Genomic DNA, 20,410 nt, shown 5'->3' with positions numbered 1-20,410 from the left:
CAGGACAAGGCACAGGTCTGGGATTCAGGAGCTTTAAGTACTATTTCCAGCTCTACCCTGGAATTTCTGAGTGACCTTTGGCAAATCACTTGATGCCTCTGTGCATCGGTTTCCCTCGTTGTAAGATAATTATAGTTACCCACAGAGATCTAGAGATTAAAAGCAAGATATAAATTCTATGTCTGATTATTCTTAATGGGAATATTTGAGCTCAGGAAATGCAAAGACTTCACATGGCTCATGGTTCAGTTGGGAAAAGGCACAGGCTAGTTTCTCTGCCAGCTGAAGGGAATAGTTGCAACAGCTTCTCAAATGGCAAATGATGATGCAGTGGCTGCACTGCTGAAGCTACTGTGCCTGTCTGTCAAAGTAGCTTCCACTAGGATAGGGCAGCTCTGCCCTCCCTACAACATTTGCTATGGCTGTGTGCTACTATCAAGACCTCAGCCATATATCAAAACTGTACATTCCATTGTAATAAAGAACAAACCATTTTAAAAATACTAACACTGAAAGCTAGGACAAACATTCACACTTCACAAATATAGTGTCTGGCAATGTAGGACATTATATAATCTAACAAATGAAATACAAAATGTGTCCTTTGGGACTAGTATGCATTTTCTTTATTGCTCGGTGCAGTGCCATAATCCTACAGTATATTGTTTTTGAAATGTATTTACAATTTTTCAGATATGCCAATAGTAGCCTCATAAAATACATGGAGAAACACAAAGTCAAGCCTGACAGCAAAGTTTTCCTTTTGGTATGTACATCATTGTGCTCTTAGAGATTAGTTTACTTTGAAATATAATTGTGATATTAAAACAGTTCCATTTCTGCTTACTGGAGGATGAGAAGTATGAATTTTAAAAATATAAATGATAGCTACAGCCATGACCTTTAATATTTTAACAAATTTGCCATTGTCGGCTTCTGCATATCACCCCAGAATTGGCTGCCTTTCTGATACAGGCAAAGTAATCCCTCTGTATAGTTACATCATATGTCAGTTTGTGAATTATACATGTATCGGTGGGAGAAAGGGGGCGGGGAGAACACCTTTCCTTCTGAAGGATGAATGCTTTCTTTAGTTCTTTGCTATTTAACATACCTATAACATAGAAAGGGCCATCAGAGCCCTAGCTTATAAACCTTGCAAATACACTCCAGAGCCCATCTCCTGTGTTGGGCCCTTACCTGTGAGGGGCTGAGCAAATTGCCTGCATAATGTTCACATCCTCAAGCAAGATACCAGGCATAGAATCTTTGTGTCTCATATGGGAGCAGAGTGCTACCTGTGTACTACTAATGTAGCTCATCTGCAAAGAGGACAGGCCATGGGTTTGTGCACAGTAGTAGCATAAAGGTCACCTTTGCACTCTGATCTGGATGCAGCCTTTGCATGGAACCAGTCCCCATGCACTGAGTTACAGCTCCTCTCAGGCTGCTCTTGCATACATCGCCTACAAAGAGTACCAAAGGGCATAGCAAAAGGAGGTCTTGATCTCACCCACTTTCGCCAGCAGCAGGGAGTGACATAATAACTTCTATCCCATCTGTGTGCCCACAGAGAATCACCCTTATATTGAGCTGATCCTTCACGGATGGTTACACTTGATTTAGAGCCACTTTGAGTAGCTCAAGGTGGCACATACAGCTCTGAAGAATCTAGCCCAGTTAACTTTATTTCTCAGACCAACAAAACTTCATAGTCATAATTTTTTTGATGTATGTGCATCATAGAACTAGATGTGTTGCTGTGCGTGAAATGCCTGATTTTGCTTTTCTGAATGAGCCATTTGTAGTTTACCAGATCATGATGTAAGTATGGCATACAAGCCATTAGTTTGAAAAATAATGGTTTCATAAGTTGTTTACTACTTCCAATGTTACACTACACAGCTTCAAAAACTTCTTACCATGGATCCTACAAAGAGAATTACCTCAGAGCAGGCTTTGCAGGATCCCTATTTCCAGGAGGATCCACTGCCTACGTCAGAGTATGTGTCTCACTTTTTCTGTGTTCTTTACAATGATGCCTTTTTTTGGCTAACTATTAATGTGCAATATATGGTGACCATTTAAAAATGAAGAATTCTGCTTGTAACAAGAACATATTTCTCACCACTGTGAGTCCACCTCTGAGCTTTCTAGGGGTACTAGTGGTGTCAATCAACCAGTGATAGGCAGAGCAACAACTTTATACTTGCGGCATTCAGTAAAAGTGGGTAAATGGTGGGGGGAAAGAAGTGATGGTTCTTAGAAAACTATTCTGAAGTATTTATATAAAACTCTTGTAGATATGCCCCTCTTAGACATACATCATTCAGCCAAGCTGTACGTAATGTACTTAGTTCTGAAGAATTACTTATAAATCAGCCCCTCTTATCTTAGTGTACAGTCTCCCTTAGGTAGAGACCTTGAATTATGCCAGCAGAGGTGGTGTGACATGGACAGATACATCTGCTGTTACGATAAGAATACCAAAAACACTGTATCATATGACCTCAATCTAATGTCTTATCATTAATTATAGACTGAGCTGGCAGCAGCATCAGATGTAGTTAAGGTTGCTAAACCACTTTCCGTTATAACTTTACCAAATTTTAACCGTCTGAGCTGAAATTTTCGATGCTGGGTAGGAACTGTCTGAGGCTGATCTTTGTTTTGTTTTTTTTATTGAAGTTTCACTTAAAATGGTTTAGCCTCAAGGGTCCCCAACGCGGTGCCTGTGGGTGCCATGGCACCCAGGTATTGGCCAGTGGACGAGCATCCGCCAAAATGCCGCCGATAAGCTGCGTCACCCAGAGGCGTTGCTGCTGAAATGCCGCTGAGTTTCGGCAGCGACGCCTCTGGATGATGCTACTTTCCGGCTGCATTATAGCGGCAATGCCTATTACGTTGCCGCTTGTCTTCGGAATTTCAGCGGATGCTCATCCACCACCACAGTCCTCCGTGCCTCGCCAGACGAAAAAGGTTGGGGATCACTGGTTTAGCTGTTTCTGAGAATGAGATTAAGGAAAAATATGATGGCTTGTCACTACAGAAGTTTTTTTCAGTGTTCTAGGAAATTACATCAGAAATAATTAAAAGAACATTTTGGTTAGAAAGTCAAGCACTCAAAAGTTAGGAGATGCCAGACTTAAGGTTGCCCATGCAAGCTTAATTCAGCTTCCTTGTGCATATGTGTTATGATACAGACTTTAATTACATGATAACGTACTGCTTTTCCACAGGACACCTGCCTCATTCAGTGTACAGGATGGATCTGCGCAGGGCTAAACCAGTGTTCTGTAGTGAATGAGGCTGTCTGTAGAACCCTTGCCTCATTTGTTGCAGAAGTTGGAAGGTGTGCAGTGAAGGAGACTGCAGGAAGAGAAACGATGGTTTCATGGTTTAGGCAGTTGAATGATGTCCTAGAGAACTGGATTCTGTTCTTGACTCTGCCACAAAGTTCCTATATGGTGCTGGGCAAGTCACTTAAACAAAACTTGTCATAGTTATCCACTAATTGTCTGCTGTTCATTTTATGGGTTCCCAGCTTGAGATCCTAGGTTCTGCTTTGTGAATGTGCCGAGTACTCACAACTGCATCTCTTGTCAATGAGAGGTGTGATTTTGAACATATAAACTGCTATCCACATGCCAGTGGATTTCAAGCTGAGCAAATTTAGTGGACACTTGATAGTTTTGGCCTTAATCTCTCTGTGCCTTAGTTCCCCAGCTATAAAATGTGGATGGTAAGGCTTCCCTGCCCACAGGGGTGTTATAAATGTAATGAATTAGTGTTTTTGAAGTACTCATATGCCACAGTGATGAGCAGCATGGAAATGCTCATGAGGAAATGAATAATTCTGTATTTCATGCAGGAGTTGGATGGTGTGCAGTAAAGAGGCGAAAGGCCACCCACTCTATGAAGAGGATAAAAAGAAATATGAATACCTATCCATTTGAAGAGTCCTATCCATCCCATGTACTTAGTGAGGCAGGGGTGCTGTGGTAAAAATAGCATGTGATCAAGTAATTAATAACTTATGCAGGGACATGGCCACCTTTATTCTTGAATTTCCTAATATTTGAGTGCTAGTCTTTGCAAACTGACTATTCTTTTAACATAGTGTTTTTTTGTATACAATTATTTAATTGTGCCAACAGTGTGCTAGTTACTTTTCAGCCAGAAAGGCAATAAAAACCCTGTCCAGGAAACTTTATTATCTGAACAGAAAATACACAGAGCAGCATGGGATTATTTATTTATTTAGTTATGTTGTTGTTTTGTTTTATTTTATTTTATTTATTATTATGGTAGCACCTAGGAGCTCCAGTCATGGACTAGAACCCCATTGTGCCAGGCACTTTGTAAATGTATAAAAAAGAGATCCCTGCCCTGAAGAGCTTACAATGCAACAAAAGTCTGTGAGCAATCAAGCAATGACATTTATCATGAGTCTTGATATTTGTTTGGATTTCAAAAGATATTTACTCTTTTGTTAACAATTATTTGAGGTATAGGAGCCCTCATGGAAGAAAGCACAGGTCTAGTCTAGACTAGGAAAAAAGAATTAAAAAAAAAAAATCAAGTTAGCAATTATGATTTGAAGTGCTACTTAGCAATTATCGTAGACCCAGGTTAGCACTTTCAAAATCATGTTAAGCTGATTGTATTGCAACACAGGCTACCCCCCAAAGGTTCAAAGAATTGCTGAAACTAAAATGGTACAAAATATTATCTACTAGTAGGTTTTTGCTCTCTCATACTGATCTACTTCTGCCTAGGTCACACCACCTGGCAACACGATTTTAAAGGTATTAAACTGTGTGTACACTAGATACTAAATAGTATTTCAAATCATATTAGCTGACTCAATCTAAAAACTACTTTTTTATTTCCTTCTAAACAAGGCCCCTGAGACTAATTGATTCCAGTTCTCCAGAGATGAATAGCTAGTACATTTAGGGCCTGATACAAAAGCCATTGAAGTCAATGGAAAGACTCCCATGACATTAATGAGCATTGGATCAGGCTTTCAATCCACTGTGCCATCCATACTTCCAATTAAGTGCTGTAGAGTTTCTGGTTGATTCATACAGCAAAGTGAACAAATGCAGTTTCAGGACAGCAAATAATTGTGCTGTCATTTGTGCTCACTCAGTTCTGCTATAATTCTAAAGGAAGGCAGCTTGCCAACAGCAAATATAGCAAAAGTTAAAATCAGTGTACATCTACCAGTAGTTATAGATCTGTTGGGTGTCTATAGGGTGTCACTTAGTAATTTGGAGTCAAGGCATAACAAACATTAAAAGAAAAAGCCCTGAAATATATATGACATTAAATAAATTAATTTCAGAAGCATGTATGTTTAGTATGTCTCTAATTTGCTGTTTGATATATTTCAGTGTATTTGCTGGCTGCCAGATTCCTTATCCAAAACGAGAATTCCTCAATGAGGATGAACCTGAAGAAAAAGGAGATAAGGTATAATAAAAGGCACTTTTTTTCAAAATGTAACAAAAACGTTGTGATGCCACAAAGGGAAACTAACAGAACATGGCTCTTACCTAGGAATGTGTTCTGAAGGGAAGATGTCCCAAGTACGTTAGAAAGTTTCACATTAATGCATAGTAAATTATAATGAATGATTGTTTGTTTGTATTTTTCCTAAACTTATACGGCTAGTCAGACATTGTTAGTAATACACCTCTACCCTGATATAACGCGACACAATATAACACGAATTCGGATATAACTTGGTAAAGCAGCGCTTGGGGGTGGGGCTACGCACTCTGGTGGATCAAAGCAAGTTTGATATAACACGGTTTCACCTATAACGCGGTAAGATTTTTTGGCTCCCGAGGACAGCGTTATATCGGGATAGAGGTGTACATGGCTAACAGAACAAAGAGAAAGAGACCTCATGCTGTAATCAGCTTGTGTCCTGGCGGCTGCCTGGGGACAGGGCCTGTTACTGATCCAAGAGAAACCCTCTGGTTGTGCATGTCCTCTGGTTCAGATAGTCTGTACAACATGAGAGCCCAGTTTGATTTAAAGCTGTGCCTATCAATGATACATTTGAAAGAGTAAATTCTACTTTCTGAGCTGATATTGTAGATTAGCATTTCTTTTGCATGTGACAGTGTCAGAGAAGGGGGAAATGTTAATCTACTAAACCCTCAGGATTTTGTTTCCCAGGTCTGTTTTTGAGACTAGGAAATTACAAAACCTAAATTAAAATAGCAGTGGAGTCATGATACTGATGTAATTGAAATTCTGAGACTTAGCAATGCTTTTTAAACTTTCAGTTACTGAACATTAAGAAACAACATGAGTTCAAATGAATTTGGCTTTTGTTAAGTTGATTTTACTCATTTGTGAGTGTTAAAGTATATATTTGCATTTCATTTTCTTGGGAAATTTTATATAGTTAAACAAAAATGACACGCACAGTATAAATATTCAAAGCAGCTATTATGATCTGCTGTATAAATAGCCTTTGTGTCTCATGGGGACTGTCCCATATTTATGCATGCTATAAATAAAGATTTTGCAGCATATCTAGTTAATTTAGAAAAAAATGACATTTTAAACTATGTATTACTCATTGAATCTGTCTCTACAACAGGAAAAGTTTGTTAAAGGTAACCAGTGAAGGTGTTTTTAAAAAATGGATTTGTATCATGTTTTGCTGCTTTATGATATATAAAAAAGGCCTAGACGATTTTTTTTAAAAAATATATTAACATCAGGAATGTCAAGTTTTGTTCTTTCCTGATTTTGCTGGAAGGTCTCTGAGATGGTGTATCTGGAGCTCTTATGCTTAACAGAAGGGTAAATCTTTAATAAAAATATCCTTTCTCCAAAATTTTCATTTGTCAGCGAAGTTAAATAAGTATTCACAAAAACATGATTTTTTCCTAAGTAAACCCCCCCTTGTTTCAGACACATGGCTAGATTTTTTTCTAACTAAAACGGTAGAATGAATGAGGGTGGCAGTGCAGGGGAACGTGCTCCTGTTCTTACACCTTTACTATATAACTAGTTTCATCCGATTGAGTTATGCAATTCCTGAATGTCAGATTTACTTTTCTAATAGAGTGCAGGCACAACGTCATTGTGTTGTCACAAATGCAGCAATAATCATAGCGGTGACAAAGATCCCTTCACTGGGAAGATACTCAGCTAAATGGGTGAAAACAGCAAAACCCTTTATTGCAGTGATGGACGTGAACGAACAATGATTCTAGCAATAGCTGTCACATAAAATACAGTCTGGAAATAGTTTATTAAATGTCTTGAAAAAATAATATATGCTTACTAAAGCTTGTTGTTTGCCACAGTAATTTATATTAACAGTAATAATACTTTGCACTTCAAGTGGCACCTTCTACCCAAGAATCAAAACAACTTTCCAAACAGTAATAAAGCTTCTCAGCAACCCTGTGAGGCAGATCTGGTCCTAGAAATACGATAAAAGACGCGTTCCCAGTCACTGGTTGCCAATATTCATCATTCAAAAAAGAGTTAAACCACTTAACGACCTCTAACAGTTCACAACCATTTCAAAACACTGGAAAACACTGCAGCGATGCCTGCCAGCTCAGACCTGCAGTGGCAGCAGTGCCTGAAAGCCTGTGGGAGCGAGGTGCATCTGCCTTGTCTCTAGCACTGCTTTCCAGACTCAGGAAGGTCTATGCTAGAAATTTGCTGGTATAGTAATGTCAGTTATGGGTATGATTTCTTTATTTTTATGACATTTCTATATGGCCAAAGCCTTAGTGTGGACATAGTTATACTAGCAAATAAGTGCTTTTGCCTGTTGTCATGGGGTGAACTGCATCAGTGCATTCTCCCTGTCTCTTCGTGGGCATTCATCCCACCTTAGAGTGGACCTCCAAGCTACAACATGCTTTCATTGCTACAGTGCGAGCTGTGCCTTAGATCCCTTTGCAGTCCTTCGTGAGTGCACCCCTCAACTGACAGGTTTCACTCTTTGAGTGTAACCACACAGGTCTACCATTTTTAGACTGGATCCTGTGGTGGCAGGATCCTCCTATTTTCATGTTAACACAATAAACTTTTATGTATTTGGCACCTGCAAGAAATTTTCCTCCAGGAGCCTGTGACCAGCAGCTTATTAAAGTGCCTCAAAGTAGCTCCTTCCAAACAAAAGTTGATTCACCCAAAGATACACTGTGATCAGGGAAATGGGTGAAAACAACAAAAATGTACATGTGTCTGGCCTTACCTAGACTTATTACTTCTTCTTCGAGTGCTTGCTCATATCCATTCCAGTAGGTGTGCGCGCGCCGCGTGCATGTTCATCGGAGACTTTTACCCTAGCAACACTCGGCGGGCCGGCAGGTCGCCCCCTGGAGTGGCGCCGCTGTGGAGCCGGATATATACCCCTGCCGGCCCGTCGCTCCTCAGTTCCTTCTTACCGCCCGTGTCGGTCGTTGGAACTGTGGAGCGCAGTCTAACTGTTTCTCCACCTCCCTAGCGATTCTCTCATTTTTTTCTGTAAATTGTGTAAATAGTTGATCTCTTAACAGTAGTTAGTAGTTAGTTTTAGTAGTAATAGTTTTTGTAGATAGTTAGAATGGATCGGGGGTTAGCCCCGTCCCCTACCCCGGTACCGGGCTCATGCCTGGTTCACCGGGCTTCAAACCGTGCATGGCCTGCCGTAGGCTGATGCCCACAGGTGACCCGCACGACTCCTGCCTTAAGTGCTTGGGCGAATCTCACTTAACGGACAAGTGCAGGATTTGTAAGGCGTTCAAGCCCCGAACTAAGAAAGAGCGGGACGTTCGCCTGAAGCAGTTGCTGATGGAGGCAGCGTTAACTCCACCGTCCTCGGCACCGTCCGCGGTACCGGGAACTAGCACCTCCTCAGCACCGCACCGCACGCCCTCTGAGAAGACGTCATCTCACCAGTCTCCGGCACCAGCTTCTGGTCGGCACCGCTCGCTCTCACCGCAGAGCAAGAAGCACAAGCCTCCTGCTGCCGCTATACCCGCGCCGCAGTCTGAGCGCTTAGTCAAACCAGACTGCCCGGCACCGACTCCACCTGCCGCGGCACCGATGTCTGCTGCACCATTGATTCCGGCCTCAGAAGGGCCGTCGAGTCCGGTGCCTACCAGCTCCCCGGCACATGCCGCGGTTGAGCTCATCGTGCCCTCCACCCCGGAGACGTTCTCCGCTGCACGAGACCTGATCGCAATGACGGAGCCTGAGGTGCCTCGACCCCCGGCGCCGCCGGTGCGGGTCCTACAATCTATTGGCAAGCTGACCCTCGTACCTTCTTCGCCCGGCACCACGGGACTCCGTCGTTCCAGGTCCCAGTCCAGGTCCCGCAGACGCTCACGGTCTCGTCATCGCTCTCGGTCCCGCGGCCTCTCGCAGTTCCGGTACCGCTCCCCATCAAGGTACCAGTCGTACTCGTGGTACCGCTCCAGGTCCCGGTCATCGTCCAGACATTACCGGCATCCAGATCTTGGCACCGCTCACGGCACCGCACTTCCCGCAGCCAATCTTGGCACGGCGACTCTCGGCACCGGTCAACCTCCCGGCACCGCGCTGGTCGTAGGTCCCGGTCACCCTCACGGCACCGGCGAGACTCCTGGTACCGCTCCCCAGCACCGCACAGGGCCGGTTCTACTGGCCGCAGAGACATTCCTCACACGGTCTCCGCCCCACCGTGGCCATCTCGCCAGCCGTCAATCTCCTCTCATGCCGACATGGCATCTTATGGAGAGTCGGACAACCAAGGTCCTCATCAGTGGCCCTTTTGGACTCCGTGGGCTTACCACCAGAGCCAAGGTAGCCACCAACCGCCGCTGCACTCCGCCCCCTCCGACCATCGGGCACCGGAGTCCATGGCGAGCAGACCTCCTCCAGCAAGCACGGACCAACCTCCTGCCCAGGGCATGAACCAACAGGAGCAGCCCCTGGATGCCCCACAGGACCAGGAGTCTCTCCAAGACCCTTTGGTCCCTGGAGTCTCTTCCTCATCTTCCCTGGATGAGGCTGTGGCAGGAACGGCAACGTCAGGACTGCCCCCAATCGACCTCAGGTCTCACCAGGACCTCCTCTGCCGCGTGGCCCTGAACATAAACTTGCCTGTGGAGGAAGTTCCTGAGGTGGATGACCCAGTGGTCAGTATCCTCTCGGCAGATACAATCTGGCAAACCCCGGCATCGGTACCTCCTACAGCAAAAGGGATTGAGCGTAAATATATGGTCCCATCAAAAGGGTATGAGTACCTTTATGTTCACCCTCCCCCTTGCTCGTTGGTAGTCCAATCCATCAACGAGCAGGAGCGACATGGCCAGCAAGCTCCTGCGCCCAAATCCAGAGAGGCCAAGCATATGGACCTGTTGGGCAGGAAAATCTACTCTGCGGGAGGCCTCCAGCTCAGGGTGGCGTATCAACAAGCCCTCCTAAGTAGATACAATTTCAACACCTGGGAGGCAGTGGGGAAATTTGTAGAGCTTGTCCCACAGGACTCCCGCCAAGAGTTCTCAGCTCTCCTGGAGGAAGGGAAAAAGGTTGCGAGGACCTCCCTCCAGGCCTCGTTGGACGCCGCAGCTAGGACTCTCGCCTCGGGGATAGCTATGAGGCATATATCGTGGCTGCAAGCGTCAGGTCTGCCACCTGAGCTGCAGTATACTATACAGGACCTGCCCTTTGACTGTCAGGGTCTCTTCTCCCAGAAGACAGACCCTCGCCTCCAGAGTCTGAAAGACAACCGCGTGATCATGCGTTCGCTGGGAATGCACACGCCACAGACTCAGAGACGGTCCTTCCGTTCCCAACCCCAGCGATCCTACCCCCCACCTCGACCGAGACAGGACTTCTCCAGGAGGAGGGGCCGAACATCTCATAGGCGCCAGTCTGGCCCTCAAGGGGATAACAATTCCAGTCCCACCAAACCACCGGCGGGACCGAAGCCTAACTTTTGAAGGTGCGCCTGAGAGCAATGTGCCAATTTCCCCCCAGGATCCTGTTCAGTTCGCCAACTGCCTCGCTGCTTTCTTCCCTGCGTGGTCCCAGCTAACAACGGACCGCTGGGTCCTCAGCACGGTGGAATGTGGCTACCGTCTTCAGTTTATTTCGACCTCGCCTTCCCACCCTCCCTCCTCATTCCTCTTCAGGGACCCCTCTCACGAGCAACTCCTTCTGCAGGAAGTTTCAAAGCTCCTCGCGTTGGGAGCCATAGAGGAGGTTCCAGAGGACTTAAGAGGCAGGGGGTTCTATTCCAGATACTTCCTAATTCCCAAGGTGAAAGGCAGTCTCAGACTCATCTTGGATCTGCGAGCTCTGAACAAGTTTATCAAGAAGGTCAAGTTCCGCATGGTATCCCTGGGAAACATCCTTCCTTCCCTCGATCCCGGAGATTGGTACGCTGCTCTCGTCATGAGGGACGCGTATTTTCATATCGCGATTTACCCACCGCACAGGAGGTTTCTTCGCTTCGTGGTGAATCATCATCACTACCAATTTGCGGTTCTTCCCTTCGGCCTTTCTTCGGCCCCTCAAGTTTTTACGAAGTGTATGGCGGTAGTTGCCGCCTACCTCCGTCGCCATCGAATTCATGTCTTTCCTTATCTCGATGACTGGCTGATTCGAAGGTCTTCTGAGGCTCAGGTTACCGCACATGTAGACATCATCAAAGGTCTGTTCTCCCGTCTAGGTCTAATCATCAGTCTAGACAAATCCATTCTGCATCCTACGCAGAAGATAGAATTCATGGGGGCGCTGCTGGTCTCCAATCGAGCAACAGCCAGCTTGCCTCCCCAGAGGTTCCAGTCTATAGTCTCGCTCATTCAGGGGCTCCAAGCCTTCCCAACAACCTCTGTCCGCACTGCCCTCACTCTACTCGGTCACATGGCTGCGTGCACTTTTGTGACAAAGCACGCGAGACTGTGCATACGCCCTTTGCAAATCTGGCTCACCTCGGTCTATCGTCCACGCAGGGATGCCGTGGACATGATAGTCACAATCCCGTCGCACGTGCTGGGATCCCTCAACTGGTGGTTGAACCCCTCCATGGTGTGTGCCGGTCGACCGTTCCATCCACCTCAACCCTCGCTGTCCCTAACAACGGACGCTTCCTCTCTGGGGTGGGGCGCACACCTGGGACATCTGCGTACCCAAGGCCTTTGGTCCGTGCCAGACCTGAAGCTCCACATCAATGTCCGTGAACTCAGAGCAGTCCGATTGGCGTGCCAAGCCTTCCGGCAACATCTACAGGGCCGTTGTTTTGCCATTTTCACGGACAACACAACGGCCATGTATTACATAAACAAACAAGGAGGGACACGATCGTCTCCTCTTTGCCAGGAAGCAATGCAACTGCGGGATTTTTGTATAGCCCAGTCAATAGACTTGGTAGCCTCCTTTCTCCCGGGGGTCCGGAACACACTAGCGGACCGCCTGAGCTGGTCGTTCCTGGCACACGAATGGGCCATCTGTCCAGACATCCTGCTTTCTGTTTTCCGGAAGTGGGGCTTTCCCCAGATCGACCTATTCGCCTCCAAGGAGAACAGGAAGTGCCAGGTATTCTGCTCCCTGCAGGTTCGCTCCCCGGGCTCTCTTTCGGACGTGTTCCTCATTCCCTGGAAAGGTGGTCTCCTCTATGCCTTTCCACCCTTTCCCTTAATCCACAGAGTCCTGCTCAAGCTCCGCAGGGACAGGGACAGGCTGATCCTAATTGCTCCGGCATGGCCGAGGCAGCACTGGTGCTCCATGCTGCTCGACCTGTCCCTGGCGACTCTGATACCGCTGCCACTCTGCCCGGATCTTATAACGCAGGACTTCGGCAGGCTTCATCACCCGGACCTTCCGTCCCTGCACCTGACGGCGTGGCTTCTATCTGGTTGAACTAGTTATGAGCGTCGATTGCCTCAGCCAGGTTCAACAGGTCCTCTTGAGGGGACAGGCCCTCCACGCGGGCGATTATCTCGCTAATGTGGAATGCGGTTCTCTTACTGGTGTACACAGCGTTCCCTTGTCCTGGACCTTGTTTTTCAAGTCCTTGTTGTTCTTCGACTATTTATTTGTATCCTCAAGGAACAGGCTAAGCCCTCTCTTCAATTTAGGGTGCATCTGTCCGCAATCTCACTCCATCCTGGAGGTCTGGCAGTTTCCACCTTTTTCACCCGATAAGTTTTCAATTTCCTTAAGGGATTGGAGGAGACTCTGCCCCCGGTTAGCCCTCTTCCCCTACCTGGTGATCTTAACCTTGTGCTATCTAGGCTCACGGCCCTTCCTTCGAGCCGCTAGCACCCTGCTCGTTAATCTACTGTCCTGGAGACGCCTTCCTGGTCGCTTTATCACCTCGGCAGACGGGTATCTGACTCGTGGTTGGTGGTAGACCATCTTACACCATCTTTCACAAAGATAAAGTGCAGCTATGACCAATCCGCTTTTCTTCAAAGGTGCGTCTCTGCCTTTCATATTAATCCAGGACATTTTTCTACCGGTCTTCTTTCCCGAAGCCGCACGCATCCCGCCGGGACCCAAACAGCTACACACCTAAGTCCCGCCGGGCTTTGCCTTCTAACATCCCAGGGACTAAATCTCTTTAGACGCTCGCCCCCAGCTATTCATGCAGTGGCGGAGCGTCATGAAAGGTCTTGCCTGTATCTTCCCAGCAGCGATTTCGTCATGGGTGACGTCCCTGTATCCGGACGTGCTATGACTTGGCTCACGTCCCGATTTGCCGCCTCACCACCCATTCTACTCGGGCTCAAGCCTCGTCGCTGCTTTTCCTGCCCAGGTTCCATCCAGGACATATGCCGGGCAGCATATCCTGGTCTCCGTGCCATATTTAATCGCACTACGGCGCTGGTTGAACAATCGAGATACTATGCCGCCTTCGGCTCATCGGTCTTACATTCCGCACGGTTCGCTCGACCCACCGTCCTAGGTAAGGCTTGGGTAATCAACCTATGAGAATGGATATGAGCAAGCACTGAAGAAGAAAAAGACGGTTATCACCTTTGTAACTGTTGTTCTTCGAGATGTGTTGCTCATATCCATTCCACACCCGCCCTCCTTCCCCACTGTCGGAGTAGCCGGCAAGAAGGAACTGAGGAGCGACGGGCCAGCAGAGGTATATATCCGGCGCCATAGCGGCGCCACTCCAGGGGGCGACCTGCCGGCCCGCCGAGTGTTGCTAGGGTAAAAGTCTCCGACGAACGTGCACGCGGCGCGCGCACACCTACTGGACTGGATATGAGCAACACATCTCGAAGAACAACAGTTACAAAGGTGAGTAACCGTCTTTTTCTGTGCGAGTTTAGGAGGGTTCCATTCAACCTAGGTAACCTCACTTCTGCAGACTGTGCCGCTGCATTCTCTGCTGAATTCAAAATGTGTCACCTCAAGTAGCAGTTCCCACAACCCCTTCCCTTCTCCACAGGTTGCTTTGGACTATTTATGGTTCTTTTGATATCTAGACTCTGGCTTTCACAAAACAGTATGTCACGGCCTCTGGGAAGAGCATCTTCTCAATTTAATCGCCCAGCTATTGTCCCTCTGAACTCATTTACCCAGAGCTTATCTCTGACCATTGTTTTGGTCTCTGCTTGCTCTTCCTTACAACTCCTTCTAAATTCAGTTCCATGTAGTCAGACAGAATAATATCAGGCAGGCAAACTGAGGTACATATAATATTCATAACAAAATAACACAGTTATATCCCTCATTCTCCACACTGATATAACTAACTTCATTCAGATAACTGTTAAAAATGGTAATGGCAGAAACACACTTTTGCTGGTATAAGCTGCCGTCTACACTAGGGGAGTTGCCACTATAGCTATACTGGCAAACTTTTCTAGTGTAGACTAGGCCTTGTCCTCCTTCAAAAGCAAAAGGAACAGTAGTTGCACTACACAGATTTCTCAAACCAGCTAGGTAATCTCCAAGTCTCACCTGTCCAAAGCCAGAAAAAACATGGAATCCATGATCCACAACCCTGTGAAACAAATCATTAGCCCCAGTTGTGAGAGTTCTCTCTGTTTTTCATGCAGCCCAGGTTTCAACTTGGCACCTGTGGAGATTCATAGTGAAAATGGTTCAGCTCAGACCCAAGCACCCATATGCAAAAATCACAAAATGTCAAATAATTAATTGAAAAAAATGACAATTTCAGCACTATGAGACAAACGGCGTCTTAAATATGACAGTTCATGTGGATTTTTAATGATGGTTTGAGCTACCTCTGTGTGATAAATAACTTCTTTTTTTAAAAAAAGTTAAACTTCATTAACTTTAAAAGAAAAAAAATCTAACAAGTTAACTTGTTGATCTCCCCTGAAATAGAAACTGGATGTGACTTGTATGATGCACATAGGCAGTAGGATATATTTTTGACTTTAGCAGATAGAAAAGGGAGACATAAGCCCTCCATGTAGATGCAAGACAATATGAGCCTTTGTGCAGTCCTAAATAAATACATTCTTGTGAATTTCATTTGGAGTGTAACTTGTGACGTTGTCGTGATGAATGGCAATTGATGCACACTTTAGTTTGAGGATGCTAAGTAGCTTGTGATTAGTGAGTCTTCCAAGAAGTTTGTGTTGAAGGCAATTGGTTCCTATGACTTATGGGAAGCAAATTATTTAATCTTTCCATAAAGATTGACCACATTTAAGCTCTGATAAATTGTTGTCTGGTTAAGCAGACCCCTCACCTCCAAGACCCTGGGAGAACTGAAGTGAGTTCAGAATTTTATAAAGTTTTAAAGTATTTACCAAAAAGTGCTCAAATATTTTGAGCAACATTTTAGAGTTTTTATGTATTGCCTGGTGAAACTCAGACTGCAATAAAGGTGTGTTTTTGTTTCCCTAAAGAGAGAGTTTTATATCTTATGTGAACAACAAATAAAAATGGTCACTGTTGTAATCCCCTTGGCTGCAGAGATGCCCGGTAGTAAGAACCTTTTACAGTGCTGCATGGTTCTGTTTCTTTACAGCTGGATATCTGTGGAACTCTTGCTTATCACGCTCCACCCTCCATTCTTTCAAATCGTTAGGTCTCTGCTGCCAGGCCACCAGAGTCTCCTTTGCTCTCCAGCTCCTACACTCTGCATCCATATGTTCTGCCCTTTTTCTCTCTGCTTCCTGGCTCCTTCCCCTTTCCTTTATTTGCTACCAGGCTCTAGTGTCTCTTTCAATTATCTTGCGTCTCTCTCTCTCTCCCTCCCTTCTTTCAGCTACCTTTTCCCCTCATGCTCTGCCCCCAGATCCTTCCTTCAGCCCCAGAAAATGCTGTCCTTCAGCCCTGTTCCAGGCAGTCTGCTCTAACAAACTCTCTTCCTCCTGCCATCACCAAGACTCTCTGACCCTGTGTCTAGGGCACCATGCTTGGCCCTGTTCCCAGCATCTCTCTCATTGCAAGGTGGTTAAAGCATAGCACTCTAACTCAGGAGTTGGAATAGCTGTTCCCAGCTCTGCCACAGATTTACTATGTAACCTTGGACAACTCATTTCATCTCTCCGTGCTTCAGTTGACTCATCTGTAAAATGGAGATAATGCCACCTGCCTCATAGGATTGCTGTGAAGCTTCATTACTGTTTGGAAAGTTGTTTTGATTCTTGGGTGGGAGGTGCCATTGAAGTGCAAAGTATTATTACTTTATTTGCTATTGCTCACCACTGCTATCTGGCTGCCCTGCCACAGCTTATTTGCACTCATTCATGATGTGACCACCACCATTTTCTTGATAGTTCCTTCCATCCTTCTCATTATTGAGCTGATCTAGATTGGCTGGCTAGGGATAGGAGGCACTAGATTGTCATTCAAGTTGCTTTTTTTCTCCCAGTGCACCTTATTTTAAAAAATGAACCACGAACAATTTTATTCTATTCTGAAATTTCAAACCCACAAAGTTTAAGTAACTTTGAAATTATCCGTCCCTCCTCAGTTCACAAATATCTACCTGGAGCAAATTGCAGCATATTGAGGACAGATGTTTCACTTACTTTGGTGCTCTTCACTAAAGTCCAGCTGTGCTTTGTGCTGTGGCTAGTTCTCACCCACATTGTGGTTTAGGGGTTCTGAAGAGTTTATGACACCAAATGTAAATAAACAATTCAGGAAAAAAGTGACCATCCCCAGCTGTGCTTTCTCTTAGAATCAACAGCAACAGAATCAACATCAGCAACAAACAGCACCTCAGCAGCAACCGCAAGCAGCACCTCAGCAACAGCAGCAGCAACAGCAAAACAGTACCCAGACAAATGGGACTGCAGGAGGAGGTGGAGCAGGAGGAGGAGGCACTGGGGCAGGACTTCAGCACAGCCAGGACTCCAGCCTCAATCAGGTGCCTCCAAATAAGAAACCACGCATAGGGCCTTCAGGCACTAACTCAGGCGGGCCTGTCATGCCTTCAGATTATCAGGTACAGACTCTGATTGTTATACTTTAGTTAATTTTAGTGGCAAGGTGTATTCCACTGTAGAATTTTATAGTGAAATATTTCCACAGAATAAATTTACTTTAAGTGAAGTTCATTATAATGGAATTGTGCTTGCTCTAATTTATTAGTAGAACTGTGGACTTTAGTTCTATTTCAGTTTAAAAAACATTTCACTGTATCAATTCATGTAATATGTATATATTGTATTCACTATAGATGGATTTCACTCTTTGGTATTTATATAGATTTCAGTAGCGTTTTGTTTTGTCCTCAGAATTTCAATATCATTCTAAAACATGTGCATAACTTTAGGAATGTGAGTAACCCCACTGAAGTCAGTGGAACTGTTTTCACATGCGGAAGTGTTTTGCTTGATTGAGTCCATAGTAGTCAGCACTCTGGAGGATAGATCCCGTGTGAGAAGCAGGCCCTAGAAAAATATGCTGAGTCAACAGCATAGGTTCTTTGATTTAATTCCTGCCACTTTCTGTTCCATGTGAGAATGACAGATGGGACAATTCATATTCTGTTGTTTGTCTTAATACCTTGGTAACTGTTCTTTTAATCTTAAAGATCAACAATTTTTATGATGCTATAACATAGATCTATAAGTGAGTCAGTATGCTTTGTGCTTAGGCAAGATACTCTAATGATAGTGATTCCCAATTTATCTCTAAAATGCTTCCTGTGAATGAATTCAAAAGTGAATCTTCAAATGAAACGTTTGGGCGGGAAGGGGTTATTTGCGATAAACTGGTCTGTTGTTTTCCACTCTCAGTATGTTCTCATAGACTCATAGGTCAGAAGGGACCAATATGATCATCTAGTCTGACCTCCTGCACAAGGCAGGCCACAAAACCCTGCCCATACACATTTATAACAACCCCTAACCATGACTGAGTTATTGAAGTCCTCAGAATTGTGGTTTGAAGACCTCAAGCTGCAGAGAATCCACCAGCAAGCGACCCATGCCCCACGCTGCAGAGGAAGGCAAAAAACTATTACTATTACTCCAGTGTACAAGGTGGTCCAGATCTTCCTGTATGGTATCCCGGCCCTTCTCCGTGTTAGCAATACCCCCCAGCTTCGTGTCGTCCGCAAACTTTATTAGCACATTCCCGCTCTTTGTGCCAAGGTCAGTAATAAAAAGGTTAAATAAGATCGGTCCCAAAACCGATCCTTGAGGGACTCCACTAGTAACCTCCTTCCAGCCTGACAGTTCACCCTTCAGTACGACCCGCTGGAGTCTCCCCTTTAACCAGTTCCTTATCCACCTTACAACTTTCATATTCATCCCCATCTTTTCCAATTTAACTAACAGTTCCCCATGCGGAACCGTGTCAAACGCCTTACTGAAATCGAGGTAAATTAGATCTACCGCATTTCCTTTGTCTAAGTAATCCGTCACCTTCTCAAAGAAGGAGATCAGGTTGGTTTGGCACGATCTGCCTTTAGTAAATCCATGTTGCAATTCGTCCCAATTACCATTGACTTCAATGTCCTTAACTACTTTCTCCCTTAAAATTTTTTCCAAGACCTCACTATAGCAGCATTAGATTGTATTAAATGAAAACAATATTTTTGTATTCTTTTTGAAGCTGCACATTTGTCTTGGTTTATTAGAATTAAAATATGTTTTCCACTGAATATGTGACATACATGAAATAATTCAAAGCATTGTTATGAACCAAACTTACAAATACTTGGGGAGATCGTGAACATTTCAGACAAGATTAATTGAGCATCACCAGATAAATATTTTTCATTTTAAAAAAGAATACACCTGAAAACAAAGCTTTGTTTCTTATCTAAAAGATCATTGAAAATATGTCAGGATGAGAAGAGACTGGATATCACTTTTCAGAGGGGTAGCCGTGTTAGTTTGTATCAGCAAAAACAATGAGGAGTCCTTGTGGCACCTTAGAGACTAACAAATTTATTTGGGCATAAGCTTTTGTGTGCTGTATATTTGTACCTACCTGCTGTATTTTCTACTCCATGCATCTGATGAAGTGGGTTTTAGCCCACGAAAGTTTATGCCCAAATAAATTTGTTAGTCTCTAAGGTGCCACAAGGACTCCTCATTGTCGTCTTTGGATCTCACTTGAAGTTACGTTTTTGCAAGGATTCTAAATGTTATTGCTAGATACTTTTAGTAAGGACATCATCTTGATAAAGACTCCTATCAGCCTGTTTTAAATCTTTCTTTTTTACTCTACAGCTGTTTTGACTTCCTAACCCATCAACCCCCTACCCCAGATAACTGATTGCTGAATGCTAGACATTCTCCTTCCATTTCTAGTTTTCTTTCTTGATTGCAAATGATTTTAAAGGTGGTGACGGCAATTTAGGAGTAACAACAACTCAGTCAAATTTCCTTCTTGAAAAGTTCCAGAGTGGATTGAGATCTCAGAAAGTCCCTGTTTATGGCTGGCTTGTTTCTGTCCATATTTTGAGGATTTTTGTACTAGCTTTGATGTTATTGACCATGGGATCCTTCAGGATGTCTTGGAGTTCTAGGCAAGCCTTCCCATTACAGGATTTTCTTAATTTAAGGCTTACCTTTTTGGAAAATTAAATGTAGCTCTTGTGATTCTTTTCTGCACAGGCAGCAAAGAATCCTGTGGCACCTTATAGACTAACAGATGTTTTGAAGCATGAGCTTTCATGGGTGAATACCCACTTCGTCAGATGCATGTAGTGGAACCAGTGATGGTGTGGCTGACCTGGTTTATCCTAACCGGTTCATTAACCTGCACGTCCACCAATGTAATATACGCCATCATATGTCAGCAATGCCCCTCTGCGATATACATCAGCCAAACTGGACAGTCTCTACCAGCACTGCAGCAAAAAACTTTCAAGGACCAGACTTCAAGAGAAACTGCTGAGCTTCAGTTCATAATCTGCAAATTGACATGTGAGTTGATCCATTAGCTCAGGATTCAAACAAAGACTGTGAATGGCTTGCCAAACTATCGAATC

The 20,410-nt window shown here is 44.7% G+C and overlaps 1 protein-coding gene across 3 annotated transcripts in view; it reads left to right on the top strand.

The window, feature by feature from the left end:
• CDK19 (cyclin dependent kinase 19) overlaps positions 1–20,410 on the top strand; it is a 239,786-nt gene that overhangs the window by 208,611 nt on the left and 10,765 nt on the right. For all 3 annotated transcript variants that reach the window (XM_032762555.2, XM_075063895.1, XM_075063896.1), the window contains 4 exons: positions 694–766; positions 1,906–2,003; positions 5,400–5,478; positions 17,141–17,407. In XM_032762555.2, coding sequence (XP_032618446.1) covers positions 694–766; positions 1,906–2,003; positions 5,400–5,478; positions 17,141–17,407 — 517 coding nt within the window. The remainder of the gene's footprint in view (positions 1–693; positions 767–1,905; positions 2,004–5,399; positions 5,479–17,140; positions 17,408–20,410) is intronic.

The sequence above is a fragment of the Chelonoidis abingdonii genome, chromosome 3 (genome assembly GCF_003597395.2).
Source record: "Chelonoidis abingdonii isolate Lonesome George chromosome 3, CheloAbing_2.0, whole genome shotgun sequence".
Taxonomy (NCBI): Eukaryota; Metazoa; Chordata; order Testudines; family Testudinidae; genus Chelonoidis; species Chelonoidis abingdonii.
Note: the sequence above shows the minus strand (reverse complement) of the source record. Positions and strands in the feature narration are given on the sequence as shown.